Here is a 16,049-nt window from a genome sequence, read left to right as displayed (position 1 = left end):
GAATATAGAAGATGAAGGTAAGGGGAAAAAGGTCATAACACCAACATCACGTAGCAGCAAAAAGATCATTTTGTCTTTCCTCCTTTGCCTTTGGTCTTAGGTGCTCAGACTCCTGCACGTGATCTGAAATGTGGGATTTGTAACAGAAACCTCTCGCTGACCTCTTCTCTTCAGTAGCAGTAGGCAGAGGGGGGGAAAAAGGGAATGGTTTTCAGTTTGCAGTTAAAATTACTGAAAGAATATGTAATCCATCAGAAAGAGCGTGTTCTTCAGCCTTTGAAGCTGGGAGATATACAAGCTATTGTTTGAACCCATTTCAGGACTACTGTGTACCTTAATCATGTAATGTTTTTCTTTAGCTGAAAATGTGGAGTAGTTTGTTTCGGTATAACTGCAGGCTTGCGTTTGATATAGCCGTGCCTTTGTGTTCAACAAAACTGATTTAGGATGTAGTATGGGGTGAATTGCTTCATCTAACAAGTTCTGAGCAAACCTGCGCCGTACCTTGCGCATTAATCCCCTTTATGTGACCACACAACACGTGTTTGTACGGAGCATAAAGCTCACAGTGCAGCTGTTTCCATGAGATAGTGCTGAACATTAGTCAGCTGAGGGGGTTACTCTGCAGCATTGTGTGTTAACAATATGGAGAGGATTTAGCAGAGCACAAGAGCAGTTTTTACTTGCAGTAGGCACGGAGGTGGGTGGTACGGCCGCGTGTAGCTGTGTTCAAGGAGCACAAGCGTCTCTAGAGGAGGAGGAGATGAGCAGTGGTTTGGTTGGAAGGCCAAGACTCTTCCTTAGTTTAGCTGAGACTTAACAAATCTGGGAGCGGGAGAAAGGGAAATATAAATAACCCTTAAGCAGTTTTTCAGATCCTCCGCTTATCAGAGAGCCTGCGTGCCGAAGCTCGACCTCTTCAGATTAATCAGAGTGGGTGATGTACAGCTCCTGAGCCGCAAGTGTGCGTCAAGACAAAGAAAACCCTGCATCACTGTCATGTTGAGAGCACTTCTTGGGCAGTGAATGAATAGTCAGCCTCTTGGAAAAAAGTAGCTATGGCCATAAAGACTTCAGGCTCCCTGTTCACTGAGATAAATCAGGGTAGTGTTGGCTAAATTAAGTTCAGACAGTTGGGTAACAACTTGCAGTATAAACTTATCTGTCTGGCAAGGCTTTTTTATGTTCATAGCATAGTTTTTTAAGGATGTTCAGCTGAATAACAGACCAAAACAGGCCATTAAAAGTAGCCTGTAATTGCTGTAATTCAGAACAGGCTGGCTGAGGGGATCTTACAACAGAAAATAGCTTGGGAGGAAGAATTAGTGTACGATTTCTGTTCATATGCCTCAATCTCTTAAAAAATATTTTCCATCTTGTACACGTAAGTTTTGTCTACCATGCTTCCTCTCAGAGCCGGGCTGAAAAATCAGTACACCACCACTAGACAATAACAGCACGACTGAAATGGGAAGTAAGTTGAATAGTTACCTCCCTAAACCACATAAAACTTCATTTTACCTGCATGGAAGACACAAGATTTGATCCTCTCCAGCTGAGGGAGAATAAATGGATGAGCCTTCCAGCCGAAGAAGGGAGACAGCTTCACGTTTCTACACTTAACTTGCCTGTGGTTTATAACTCTTCTTGCATCAAGCAATAAAAGACACCACTTGATTGCATAACTAAATAGCATCTTCTTGCTGCCTTGTAAGTCTTGGTTCAGGCCCATTGTTTCCATTATAAAATATCCGCAGAAATAAATGCGGATAAATAAGAATGAAAGTTTCCTTTTTTTTTTTTTCCTCCTCAAGCTCTAAGAAATTTATGGCACCACGTTAAATTAAACTGCTTTTTAAGAGGAGAATGGGGAGAAGAAACACGCTGGGATCGTGAGAAGTGCAGCTGGTGTTCTGGGTGAGCTTTGCTTCTCCTCTTGGCTCGGTTGTTGTGCCTGCAGCACTTCTCCCATTGCTCGGAGAAGGTGCTCTGCTAAGCACAGCCTGCACATTGGAGAAATAAATGTTGCAATGTGGAAGGCAGAGTGATTCTTAATTTAAGCAGTTGCAGCCCATAAACTTTTCCAAATTAAAAAACTGCCCCTGTTTAGCTGGGAACGTTGTGGTTTGCTTGTTCGTGTGCTTAGTTAACTGTTCACGTTTGTTTCTTAGTGCTTGAGCCCAGAAGACCTCGAGAGCCTCTGAAGTTGATGGCTTTGGATCCCTTGGTGATTTGTAGCTGTTAATGTGGTGGAGCTAAAAAATGGATTTTAACTGCGTGGTCCTGTAGGTTAGCTCTTAAAAAGGTGATGAAGTTACAGAAGTATCCAGTGAGTTAGTTACACAGAGGCAAATGTGTTGATGAAAATATTGTGTGGGTGTTAGAAAACACAGCAAAAGGAGTTTCTCAATGAATGCATAATACTGAAATGGTCATAAACTCTTGTAAGAGGCCCTCTCAGAGCAGTGGGAGTGTAATATCAGATAAGATCTCTCTGGTTAATCAGTTTCTTTTCTTGGCTTCTGGCCCCTGATCTTTGATCTGCCTTTTTGAGAGCCTTCACTCAACTTCTGCATTCTGGAGGCTGGTCATGCCTCTATCACTTTAGTCCATCTGTAAATTATACATTTAGCATCTTAGTTCCTCCATAGGCTCATTTCTGGTTTCTTTCTTATGTTCTTCTGCCAGATAAGTGTGGAATACCTAGTTCTTACTAATGTAGTGCAACTTTTACGCTGTTTTTATTTATTCTCAGGTCTCCTGGTTGTGCGTTCAGTAGACCCAAACAGCCCAGAGCCTGAGAATTGCTTCCTCACTATCGTCTTTTCCCCTGAAGCCAGAAAAGGGGGCTGAAGGGATGCTCCACTTCTCACTCTCCCCCTTCAGGGGACAGCAAGCTGCCATAGGCACCACAGAGAGAAGCAAGATGTCTTTTATTATTATTATTTTTTTTAACCCCCTGCACACAGAGTTCCTTGAAACTTCACCCAGGGAAGCGTTACAGTAGTTCAGTGGTGAAAGCTTCAATTCACATCAGCCATTTCTGCAGTGTAGCCCAAATATATTGTCTTTATGGCAAGCTTCAGCACCTCTTTTTCACAGCTTTGAAGAGCAATAGTGACCTGGCACTGCTGAGCTCATGTGCAGACAGCTGGGGTGGATTTAGTGTGGCCAGTAGAGTCCAGCACAGTGTTGTTGAAGCAATGCAGTGATTCTGTAGTCTTGTGGTGAAGAATAAGAAGAAAAACAAATTTTCTAAACCAAGAACTTTGGCCTTTCAGCTTGGAGGGCTGATCTCGTCCCCCTGTTCACACAGCCCAGGAGATAAATTCTAATCCTGTGGCTGTAATTCTCCTTGGGAAGTCTGTTGTGTCTGTGATATCTTGATTGCCTCACGTGATGGTTACCAAATCTCTTAACATATTTATCAAGAACTTTTGAGTGGTCACAGAAACTACAGGATTTTGAATTTGTCTCTGTTTGGAAAATCACAGTGAAGTGCAAGAATGGCAGCTCTGGCCTTCATTCACATCCCCAGTAAGTGCCTGTGAGCATTACTCTTGTCAAACTGCAGTGCAGAACACCCAGCTATCAAATATTTCAGTGCCTCAAAGTGGAAGAAAGTTCTTGTGCTTCTTCTTGTGCTTTTTCTTTCTTTTTTTTTTAAGAGTGCAGTTATATAAACCGAGGAAGAGTGCTCTTTCCACAGTGGATAAGGCATATTTTAGGAGTTATCGGGTGGGGTGTGGGTATTGGAAGTTAGATGTAACCCCAAAGTGCATCAAATTCTTACTGGATTTTTCTTCCTGAAGGACTTGCTGTGTGACAGAAACAGCATTTTTGTAGCCTGTTTTGTACAAACAATAGACTGATGTTTGTGGAAGTTGGACTTGTAATTAATTCCAAAATCTTGGTAATCCCCTTTGTACCTGGGAGCTGTCAGCATGGTATTTCATTGCCAGTTAGAAGAAAACTTCATCTGCTTCCTTTAGGGCCTTTGGCACTGCCTGAGAGCCGTGTGTGTGCACGTTCCTCCCCGTGTCCATTTGCACACGTAGAATTAATTATTCTGCTTTGCTATGGAAACTGTTCTTCTCTCCTATATATAAGTAAGGGCTAAGCACTTCTGGAGATTTAGAGAAGATGAAAGGAAGTGCAAAGAATGCTATAATTAAACCGTTCCGAAATTTTGGCACAATTCTTAGCTCAAATTTGAAATTGGGTGCTGAGGTGCTGCATGGCTCATAGAGCCTCTCAATTCTTTCATTACCTAAGCGTATTCTTAGTCACTAGTATATTCTCAAATGTTCCTCCTTTTCAAGAAAGCTGATGCCTTGCTATTGTCATGATACAATGCCTTTCTTCTGCCTCTTCCCTGTCATGGGAAGATGTATTTTGTGCTGTATTAAAGCAAAGAGCTAAGATTCACCCGTTCACGTACCATAATAGCAGCTGACGCATTGTAGACAGAGTTAATTTTTAAAACTTGGAAGCATTAGGGCAGAATCCAGAATGCTGCTTAGTTTTACTTCCTAAAAATATCAATTAGTGCCTTAGTTTTAATCAAGGAGCGCAAAGCAGTCCACAGGTATCACGACAGGTAATGCACCTCGTACGGTCTGGCCAAAGGGGTTGGCCATTAAGGGATGATTAAACTTAAGAGGAAAATGACACGCTATGAAACGTGACTCATTACAGTCAGAGCATACCAGCAAGGTAATGAAGGGGGCAGGGAGGGGGAGGGAAATGAATCAGGTATGCTGTGAAATTCAGATAATAATAATGGCATTTGGACATAACGCCTTGCAGATGCCATATAACTGAACCCGGTGGCTGTCTCTGTGTGCCAGGCTTTCTTTTTTTTATTATTTTTCAGGTAGGAGAACCGATGAGCTGCTGCTGTAAGCAAGTAACTTGCCTGCTTTCTGCAGTCAGTAGCTGAACAGGGCGAGCAGGCTCCTTGCTCCTCACCTAGGCTCCAGCACAAAGGATCACGATACCCCGATCATTTGGCCTTTGCCTCTGTGTTATGTTTGCTGCTGTACGTGGTCGGTGGCTTGCCTAATTGAGACGGGAGATGAGGCAAACGTTCAAACGATTCTGATGAGAAAAGTTGTAGCTGGTTACTGTGGAACAGATATTTCGTGTGCCTAAACGTGTGGCCCAGCAGTATCGGTTGGTCTGGTTAAATACATAACCTCCTCCCACAAGCCTCGCTTCTCTGAACCTTCAATCATTTCAGCTGGAACACAAAACCTCAGCCTGAGGTTTGCGTTTGTACATTTAGTGCTGCTGCTGAAATATGCTGCAGCTCCACAGGAGGGCTCTGCTGGCACAGCTATGCTAGCACATGCTGCGGGGTGCTCACGGGATTTTCACCTACTCAGTTTCTCTTCGTTTTCCCCTGTAGAAAAGCAGGTATTGGAGCTGCGGGGTGCTGCCCAGTGTGCAGGGCAGCAGATTATCAGGAAAGTGCCTGTTGAGGAAGTCCAAACTAGAGAGAGAAACCACCTTTTGTGCCAAGCCTGCATCCTAGCAAGAAGAGAGGTTAAGGTCCTTCTGTTAAGTCTCTTCTTTAATGTACTTATTTTTTAGTTTCAGTCTTCGGAGCATACCTTGCAATTGACTCTTTTTAGTAAATACGAGATTTCTGATGACTTGTTTTTAACTAGTTGAACTGGTGAGAAAAGATGTGCTCCATTTAAGTGCTACTTCTGTTGTCTGAGACAGTTCGTAGAGCTGTGGTGAAGCTGAAGTTCTGTGGCTGTATGGAAATGCAGCTGAGAGGAGAGAGAAATTTAAGGGAAGAATGTGAAAAGGAAAAAACATGCTGTGCTTGCCAGAAAAGGTGTGTTTTGTTTTGCTTTTCCGTGCAGGTGGGATGTTTTGTTTTTTTTTTTTTAATTCTTAATGTTAAATCCAGCTGCCAAAATCCGGAGTGTCATGAATTTGAGCATTCTCCACTGCATGCTGTGGAATTAAAATGTTTGCACATCATGAGTACCAATTCATGTTTTTTATGATGCTGAGACCTTATCCTACCGAATTGTGGTGGTCGTGGTGCTGGCGGAGAGAAAAGCAGGAAAAACATTTCCTGCGTTGGAAACAGTTCTGCATTTCCAGATCCTGATGCTCCCTCTCACCAAAGGGATGCTGAAGTGATGGTGACATCAGGACCTGGTTGCGACTACTTTGTCAAGCAGGAAAAGCTGCCTAGTCTCTCAAAACCCTGGAAGGTAGATCTGGAGCCCTTCCACAAAACTCCAGAGTATTTGTGCTGGATATTTTGTGTACACATCGTGAGTTTATAACATAAGATAGCAGGAAGAAGGTCAGATGAGAGAACCAATGATAAAGTTGTGGTTGTGCAAACCATGCTGCTATCTAGCAGGCTTCTTACTCAGCTAAAATAAACCTCAGTGGGCTTTTTGGTGTTGTAAGTTATTTGGCTAGGATAGAAACCTTCCCAAGGCTGGCTTTTAAGCCCTGCATGGTCACAGCATCCAGCATCAACTGTCTGAGTTGTGAATGTGAGAGGCAAACTGCTGGGAGGAAAAGCGATTCTTCTTTTGATATTGAACAGCTTCAGATGTGTAGAAGCACATCGATAGGTTTGGGGGCAAGAAATTAAGGCGTCAAGTAATTCTATTCCTTTTCTCGAGAATTTATCTCTGTTGTGAACCAACCAAATCTTACAAATACTTTTTGCCAGTGTTTAAATGTGTTATTCTTAGCTCTTCTGTGCTATACCTGACTGTTTTACCAAACAGGATTGTTGTTCTACATCTGAGTTACTGATGCTAGTATTTTCTTTTAGGAAGCATGCAGTCTTTGGACTAAAAATGTTTCTCTGTAGTATTTTCAAAGTCATGATCCCTACATGAGCCTGTTGCACATCAGGCAGAGTTTTTTTTTTGAGGTCTTCAACTGTGTACATCTTACAAGTGAAGCTGTCTTCTGAACCAATGTTCTGTATCAAGGTTGGATCAAAGTGCACCATTAAGTGGAACAAAAACTGTTTTCAGTTTGTACTTCAGATAACAGTCAGTAGCAAAAAGGTGTTCAGTAAAACCCTTAGGATGTGTAGAACTGGAGCCTTTAACATATCTTAAGTAAATACAGCTTAACCCTTCTTGCATATCTTTTATGCTAATATGTAACAAAGAGTGACTCTAAGAAATGTTAAGAACTTCTGTAAGAGCTCAGTTTGCAGAAGGTAAGATCCTTACTCTTTCCCAGTAGCTAACAGCTTTTATTTGGTGCTTATAAAAAGTTTTGTGATCCTCTGACAGCTCTGTATCTTGAGGTAAGTGAAGCTTTGTATCAGCTACCTATTGCTTTCCATCTTAATTTTTTAATTTCAGACTCATTTTCTTTAGAACAGCTAGCAAAACTTGATGTAAATATCTTTCTCTTTGATATAGACAACGTTACTAGGTCGTCTGGAACGAATATTTGAAGTCTGTTTTCCTTCCATGCCTGTTCTTGAAATCGAAGAAGAAATAATTTCCTTGAATCATTTGCTGGAAGCAGGTGAAAAGCAGATGACAACTGAGGAGACCGTAGCAAGTACTGGGTAAGAAACCACTAACACAACTACCTTGAAACGAGGTAGAAACATGTCGTTTTTGGGAAGTTAAAAGGAGTTGTTTGTGTGAAGTATTTCAAAAAGCTACCAAGTAAAAGTTAGCTGTCTAGCCAAATGGTTATTTTTAGTGACTACATACACCAGGGGTATTTCACTTAGTCAGCAGCATCTCATCTTCTAAGTGATGTCTGAGTTAGTTAATCAGAATATGGCTTATTAGTTACACTTGCTGGAAATTGCTATATTTATTCGTGTGATGGTGTGAAGTCTAAGCAGCCCTTGTTCTGCCTGCTGTGGACATCATTTTCCTATTAGAAGTCTGAAGTATAATTGTTCTGAGAACACTGTGCAATTTTGGTTCCCCTGAGTGTCGTGCTAGGGTGTAAGTTTAATTGGAATGTATAATAGGATGTTTGTATTAAAAATTCGAATAAAAGTTCAAAGCTGCTAAGTTGTTATTCCTGCTGATGACTTGATTTATGATGGGTTGTATAGGGAACTGATGGACGTGTGGACGGAGCTGCAGGATATCCACGATGCGTATGGACTGCGATACCAGTGGGGTGGCTCCCACAGCAACAAAAAGCTTTTGTGCTCCTTGGGAATCGACACCAGAAATATTGTGAGTCTGTCAATAAAACTCGCTTTCTAAATAATGGAGCTGCTTTGAGCACAGAATTAGGTTGAAGTGTTTTTGTATGAATGCTTCTCTCTTAATTGCATAGCTGCACTAAACCTGTGTTTTCATGGCATGCTATCTTATAACTTAACGTTTTCTAAGCCTTGTTAATATCAAAAGTTACATTATTTTTAACTGTTGTGTTTAACGTAGTAGTTATTCTCTGACACAATCTTACACAAGTTTTACAACATTGATGTTATAAAAGTACTATCACTGAAACATTATGACAGAACCTCTTAAGTAAATGTTTTTGTTGTTTTATCAGCTCTTTACAGGCAACAAGAAACAGCCTGTTATAGTACCCATGTATGCAGCAGGACTGGTAAGCTTTGTGTTTTGTTTGTTTTTTATTATGGCTCCCATAACATAAAACGAAATATATGAAATGGCATTAAGCACCAAGTATAATGAAATATATCTTCCTAAGTTCAGCTAAGGTTTAGGCATGAGTTGATACTGCACAAAAGAATCTTGAAATACACTATCTAGTTGTCAGAAATGATGAAGGAATGTCAAAATGAATCAAAACATAAATTTGCAGCCGCAGTGGGAGACCCTGGCTCTAAGACCAGATGCTTCAAAGGAAGGTTAAGAACAGCTAGGTAGCTGTGGTATTCCTTAACTTGTGTGTAGGAAATCTTCACAGATCTGTGGAGCCTTTCTCTCAGTGTAGCTGTTTCTCTGACAGACAGTTTATTAATTACTTGATTGCATCTCAATATCCCCAGATCAAAAGAGAAGCTTAATCATGCTTTGCACTGTCCCTGGCATGTTAATAAATGACCCATGTATGCGTATGTTTGGGTCTGTGTGTGGATACACATCTATACATAGAGGACAAAGTTCTGCAGGGATGAAGTCTGTTGTCCCTGAGAACCAAAATTCCTCTAAAAGAAGTTTTTCCCTTTGTCGTTTTCTACCTGCTCCACTCCTTTCCCTTTTCTCTTCCCTGCCAGCCTCCCCACTCTGCCCCCAAGCTGTTAGGCTGTTCATGCATACAAAAATTATTTTATAGACAGTATTGTTTTATTGCCCCAAGAGCTAAATAAAAATAGCAAGCATAATTCAGATTTGTATAGACTGTGAAGGAAAGCCAAATAACCTAGTTTACACCTAAGTCAATATGCTGCAATTCCTGCATGGCATTTCAGTCTGTGCAATGTCTATAGTAGTAAAAACATTCAGAAGGTAAGATTTGCCCTTTTTTTGCTAGTCTGAGCAGAACCGCCTATATAATACATAATTTCTGGAATATATTATATTCCCAGAAAAGAGCATATATGATTACGTACACACACACACTTTTTAGTATGGTCATTCACAAATAAAAGACTTACAGTTTTCTTTGGTTTAATATAATTTAATCTGCAGGTTAATTTCATAGAGTGACTTCTGTAGTCAGTTTTTAGAGCAGTTGTTTTCTGGTGTATTCAGGTCAGCTCATGCACTTCTTTGGATTTAGGCATGGCATTCTGATAAACAGGGAAATAACACATCTCATAGCTATGTTGTTTCCTTCCTGTAAGGTAGTTGTGATTGTGTTTGTATGTGACATGTGCAATTATTTTTTTGCAACAGATTGTTGTTGCTGATTAATTATCTCCTAATTTGTCTGTGTGCTTAAGCACACAATAAGCTGGATTGAGATGATGTTACAAGTAAAGTGGCTTGATGCTTTCTGTTGCCACACTGCTTCAAGTGTTTCTCAGCTGTCTGAAAGAATTGGTTTAATTGGTGGTTAAATTCCAAGCTCCCCTAACGTGGTATAGGAACTTGTGGGACAGCTGATCTTGCTAGCTGACTTCCTGAAATTGTTTTTAAAATACTCTGGTAACAAATCCAAATGGTTTTATTTGGGAATTTTATTTTCTCATACCTCATTGTTCAGGGTTTGTTTGCCTATCTTAGGGCAAACTTTTATCTATCTGCAGATCTTTATTCACCCTTATTTTCATTCAGGGACGTCAGATATTTCTGAGATCTTTTGTATCACTGTTTTAGCTTTGAACAGTTTGTTTAAAATGAAAAATGTTGTTTTAATTATTGTCTCAATACTTTTTAATGCATTATTTCCATGTCAGCAATTGCTGTTCGTAATATTATTCTACTAACTGATAATTTGACATGTTTCTTCTGAATTACTTAATTGATGAAAGGGAGTGAGTGCGTTTGCACCTTTCCAGTGGGCCATTTGATGTTTCTGGAATAGTCTGTACACGATGGGGAGAAGACATCACCTTACCAAGTAACTGTTCTTCTAGCTGAAACTGCGTTATTGAAAGTTGAAAGCAAACTCCAGTTAAGCACTTGGGTTTCAGTTATTGGCTCAAATGTTTTTTAGGCTCTATGAAAACCTAAGGAACGAGCTGATTCTCTCTTCCCCTGCCCCACCTCCTTCTGATCCCTCACTGAAAGTATTCCAGTGATGGATGGTTGCCTTCAAGGCCCTAGTTGGGGATAGCACTGCCTGGTACTGAGTCTTCTCTCTTCTGGTGTCTGCAGTTCTTGGAATATATACACGTGTGTTTGTACATGCATGCATGTGATTTTACTATTATTCATTATTATTTTTTAGGGTATGTTAGAACCTACCAAGGAACCTCTGAAACCGATATCTGCAGCAGAAAAAATAGCTTCCATAGGACAGACACCTCCCGTATCACCAGAGATGAACACGTGCACATCCGATCAGTTCCAGGTAAAAATTACAGAGGGAGAGAGAGAGAAAGAAAGAATGAGGGAAATAATGGGATGCCTTGCTTCTTCCTTCATTTTCCAAATATCTGTATTCAACAGCACCTGTATGTAAAGGGCAGCTGTTCCTTTTGTCAGATTGAAGTCTTGTTGTTGGATCTACTCTTCATGTGTGACTGGAAGGGAGTCCTCATGATAAGACTGTAGTGGTTGGTGGCCAGCATTTAAGAGTCCTGATGATACCTACCGGTACATAGCAACTAGTCAGAGGAAGGACTTCTACACTACAGGTTTTTTGTTCGCTTTTTCTGACGCTTACTGTAGGAAGTCGTTCTACCTATTTGACAGTGCTTGTTTGCTTTTGGGTTTTGAGTTTGTTTTTTTTGTTGTTGTTTTAAACTACTATATTTACAGGTATACTGTTCATGCTCTTTTTGATTGTCCCTATACTTTTTCTTCCAGAGTAATATAAAAAGCAGCCCAATTGCCTGGAAAGAGATTCTGGGTACAATCATTGCAAGCATAAATAAGTGATTTTTTGATTTTCTGAGTTCTGCTGGCCTTTCATGCCAGATTCTCATGAATGATTATCCATTGAACAGCTCTAAGTTGCTTCTCTGGCTTCTGGCTTCTAAGCCTGATACAAAGTGAGTTCAGAGGAGCTTAGAAGTGAGCTTTTGAATTCTTTGTTTCTGTTTTTCTGGTGTTAGAAGGCCATTTATATGTTGTGTGTTGCAGTGTGTCTGGTTGGCAGCTAGCTAGGAGGATATGCAGAAACATTTAATTTTCAGTGTCACTACCATGGTACTTGGCATGTGTTCAGTCAGCTGTGTTCCTCCTTAGCACAGGTCTTGTTTAATTTGCCCAGCATTTGGTAACTGTCTGTACTTCTGACTGAAGGCATTCCAGAATGAATTATCCTTGTGCTTGCTATACCTAACAGGAATGCTGGGTACTTCTGAGTATAGCAATTATCTTGCACTATTTGCTCTGCTATAGTGCAGAGCTCTAACTGACATGCCTGTATCCAAGTTTTTTTTTTCATTCTGGAAGAGCAGCATGTCAGTAGGCTCAGAACTGAGGCTGTTTGATATAGAGATGTACATGTTTGGTGACACTTCCTATATATACTGCCTCTCACAAATCCTGTAGTGGAACTGAGCTGCTGAACCAGATATTAGAAAAGGTAACAATGATTCCTGCAACCAGTCTGAGCTGAAGAAATCATTGTGTAACTTCTGTATATGAATAGAGCAGGAAAATTTCGCTGTCTTTCTGCAGAATTCAGGGGTCTGTCTTCCTTCATCAGGAGACGTATTAAATGCTGTGTTGTAGAGAGCTGCAAGAGCCTAAGCTAGCAGCATCTCTGACATATGCTATTTTCTCAGTTGCCTGGCAGTCCTAGTGCTGAGTGCTGAAAATAAGACCCTCTACTTATCAAAGTCTTTTTTCTTCTTCATCCCCTTTAGTTATGAGTGTTTTGTACTTCTGGGTACTCCTGTAGCAGACTATCCAATTCCTTGTCACACTTTGATTATCTGGTCCCCTTGCTTACTGTTCTGACAAGGCCAACTCAGTTCAGTACTTGCAGCCCTGTGATACATGTAAGAAGCTTCCATGTCTGCATTGCTGGCTTGGATTGTTTTTTGTTTGTGTGTTTTTTTGTTTTTGTTTTTGTTTTGTTTTGTTTTGTGTGTGTGTGTTTTTTTTTTTTTTGTTTTGTTTTGTTGTTGTTTTTTTTTTTTTTCTCAGAAAGACAAATAGTTTAAAAAAAAAAGGTTTGGGGAAAGAGATGAATTAGCATTCTTAAAGGTTAGAGCTCTAAGAGGCCACAGTTAAGTGACATTAAGCTTCTGGGCATGGACAATCAACTGTATGCCTCGGAGACCTTTTTTCTTTCTTGGCATTATCTTCTGTTAATGCTTGGTGGCTTCTGCATGCTTTTGGGAAAATCAGCTTTGCTTCACATTGTGCAGACTAGACTGCCTCTTAGGAATATCCTGGATTTTAGCGGTATTGAGAAGATATGCCCTCACTTTCCTGAGCATTTTGTTACAAATTGTCCTTTAAACATTAATATGCAATGGAAATAAAATAGGCAGTTTTAGCGGATCCTGAAACTTATTCTAAACACAGGTAATTTAGGCACAACTGTGTATCTTCAAGCTTACCAAAATAATCACACGTCAGTTGGGTGAAACTTCCGAATTCCTTTGTTTTGATGGAGGAATGATGATGGGTCATTCTTGTATGCAGAAACTTTATAATATTGGCTGCCTTGTTGGAAGCAGAGGCCCTGGTTAAAATATTCCCATGCTTTGCCTGGGGAAGGAAAAGAGTTCTCCTTTGTTGAAAGCCTGGCATTTATGGGACTTGTATACAGATCACTGACTGTGTGTATGACTTCTTCTGATGGAATAAGATTTTGGAAGAAAGATTGTCATGATGCAGAAGTGGGAGTGGGAAGAGCATTTGTAGCAGCACAGAAATACCTTCTTAGATCTTGGTTGTAGGCGAATGGAGGAAAGCATGCAGAGATTTGAAATGGAGAACATTATAAATGAAAAGATTGAGGGGAAAAAAGAAGCAAATCAGCTGCAATAATCTCTTGCAGTTATTATTATATAAATCCTGTATGTTTTAGACTCATTCTCTGCAGAGAATCTTACTGGGTTTGATAGGTTAAGGAAATACAGTGGGCAAATTCCAGTCTGGGCAATTTAAGTTGCAAGGACAATGTTTTGTATTTTGGAAACGATTTGTCCTCTCAAGGAAGTTAAGCTACTGATTGATCTATCACTTTTTGTGTAAGGGTGGCTTGCAGTCTTACTGGGTTTTGTATTTGAAGTTAGTGTCTTAATTTTTTGTTTGATCTCTTGTTTATCTTGACAGTTGGAGATTTTTATTTCTCTGCCTGTGCTCATAACTCTAAGGCAGCGAACAGAATATGAAATAATCCCCTGATTACTTTTACCTTTACATAAGAGCATGGCTTTATCAAGACGCAGGAGGAATAAGAGTGGCTGCTCCAATAGGCAACCATTGATTGAGAAACCCCAGAGACAGGTACCCTTCTTTTCTGTAGTGGGCCATGATCGTCTTCAGGCAGTGCAACTAAAATATATTCCGATGTTTGTCAAAAAGGTTGCTGTCTAGGCTTAATGTTGCCTGATTTCTCTTATTTTGATACTGTTCTATGGTTAATATAGTGTTGAAGTTTATTTATCTTCTCGCTGGCTTTCTAGCAAAAAGTTATCTAAATGTTCTTGCTTTTTTTTTTTTTTTTTGCTTCAAAGCATCCCCTTCTCCCTGTTTGGGACTCTTTGATAGAGCCTAGTGGTAACTTTGTCCCAGCATATAGGATAACTTTGCAGTTTCTTATCTGTTTAGTTTTGCTTAAGCTTAACATCGGAATAGAAAACTGCAGTGACCCAGACCTTTCCAGAAAAGAATGACCAGCAATTCTTTTCTGCAGGTGCCTATTACACTACATCTGCACACGTGTAAGCTACTGAATTAGAGATCATGTTGTAACAGAATATGCATCTTATACTTGCTGGGTATTAGGGACTGAACCTTAATTAAACCCCATGGGGTGACAGTCTTTAAAAACACTTTTAATTACATAAGGGACCATCAGGACTTCTAACAATGACAGATGCAAACTACCATGTTATTGGCCACCAGCCAAAGGCTCCATCATGGAACTGCTCTCCAGTTATACATAGGAGAAAGATCCAAGAATATACGTAGTTCTGACAGAGAGAGAAACCTGCAGGTAAGAGATATTATAGGACGTACTATTCTGTCAGATGCAACAAAGTCACTTAAAGGTGGTGTCTGAGGAAAAGTGAATTTTAGAGCTCTCGTAATTTTGCCAATGTCTACACACAATGAAATATATGAGTTACGTCTGTGTAAACCTTTTTCTGAAAGTCATTTTTATGGTGCTCATTTGTGGGATCTATTTAAACATTTGTAATATATGTGTATTACAAGCCTTCCTATTTTTTCCCTTAGCTTTAAGACAGCAAAATACTTCCCTTTTTTGGAGGGGAGGTAGAAATTAGTTTTCCTGGATAATAATTGGCATGGAGGCGAACGCTTACATTTTAATCTTTTGAATTAGGAAAAAAATCTTGCATAATACCATTCTAAAACTGCCATGTGAAAAACGTCTCTTGCTTTCATCAACTGAAATACGATGCAGTAAAGCCAGCAGGCTTTTTAGTATTCTCTTTCTTACTTCCTTAACATTCAGACTAATACCCTGGCAGTTGAGTATACTTTTTCATTTCTGTACCATGTCCCGTAATATAATATGGAGGGAGGAGTGAGAGCAGATTGCCTTGAATCTTAATATTCTTCTAGATTGGGTGCTTTTCTTCAAAACATATTATTAAAATAATGGTTGTAAATGCAGTAGTCTAACAACCTTGCAGTCTCTGAAAGACAAAACGTTATATTCCTATTTGCAGGGCATGTTTCCATTATCTGAGATTTCAGTGCTGTGTTCAGGTGTCCCAGTATAGGTAGTTTTCTTAGGGCCAAGGACGTTAGGAACTGAAGACTTTTCCTTTCTGTTTAATTGGCTTTTGTTTCTGCCCTCCCCTTTGACTTTGCTTGCTGATGAAAGGAGCAGGGCGTGCCAACATCCTGTATGGATGAGGTCTGATTTCCTTGCCACCCCCTTTTTTTACAAGCAATTGAAGTCAGCAGAATAGCCTCATCCCACGGAACAGAATGATGTATGTAATATACCTGCTGATTTAGAGTCAGATATCTTTTTTTTTTTCTTTTTTCCCAGCATTTTAGGAAGAATTCATTGCATCCTTTGCCCTCTCCTCAGCAAGTGTGAGAATCATGTAATCATTTAAGGGAAAAGCCTAGCCAGCCATTGGTACCACCTTTTGCATAGTACTTTGTCTCAACCTCCCCAGGACTCATCAGTCCTGACTCATCTTTTGACACAAAATGAAGTGGGTGTTCCTCAGTAAGTCAGGGTTGGTAGGGAGGAACTTTGTTTCACTCTGATTTCATTTCGTTCCCTGCAGAAAACTTCTAGACCATCATACTAGCCTCCAT

The 16,049-nt window shown here is 40.1% G+C and overlaps 1 protein-coding gene across 3 annotated transcripts in view; it reads left to right on the top strand.

Moving 5' to 3' along the window:
* Positions 1–16,049, top strand: part of AFTPH (aftiphilin) — a 47,047-nt gene that overhangs the window by 16,834 nt on the left and 14,164 nt on the right. For all 3 annotated transcript variants that reach the window (XR_014317072.1, XM_082755518.1, XM_082755517.1), the window contains exons 3-6: positions 7,425–7,576; positions 8,084–8,210; positions 8,536–8,592; positions 10,846–10,968. Coding sequence is in view for 2 of the 3 variants with exons in the window: in XM_082755518.1 (XP_082611644.1) it covers positions 7,425–7,576; positions 8,084–8,210; positions 8,536–8,592; positions 10,846–10,968 (459 nt within the window). In the remaining variant the exon portion in view is untranslated. The remainder of the gene's footprint in view (positions 1–7,424; positions 7,577–8,083; positions 8,211–8,535; positions 8,593–10,845; positions 10,969–16,049) is intronic.

The sequence above is a fragment of the Aythya marila genome (assembly GCF_965140915.1).
Source record: "Aythya marila genome assembly, chromosome: 3".
NCBI classification, from domain to species: Eukaryota; Metazoa; Chordata; class Aves; order Anseriformes; family Anatidae; genus Aythya; species Aythya marila.
Note: the sequence above shows the minus strand (reverse complement) of the source record. Positions and strands in the feature narration are given on the sequence as shown.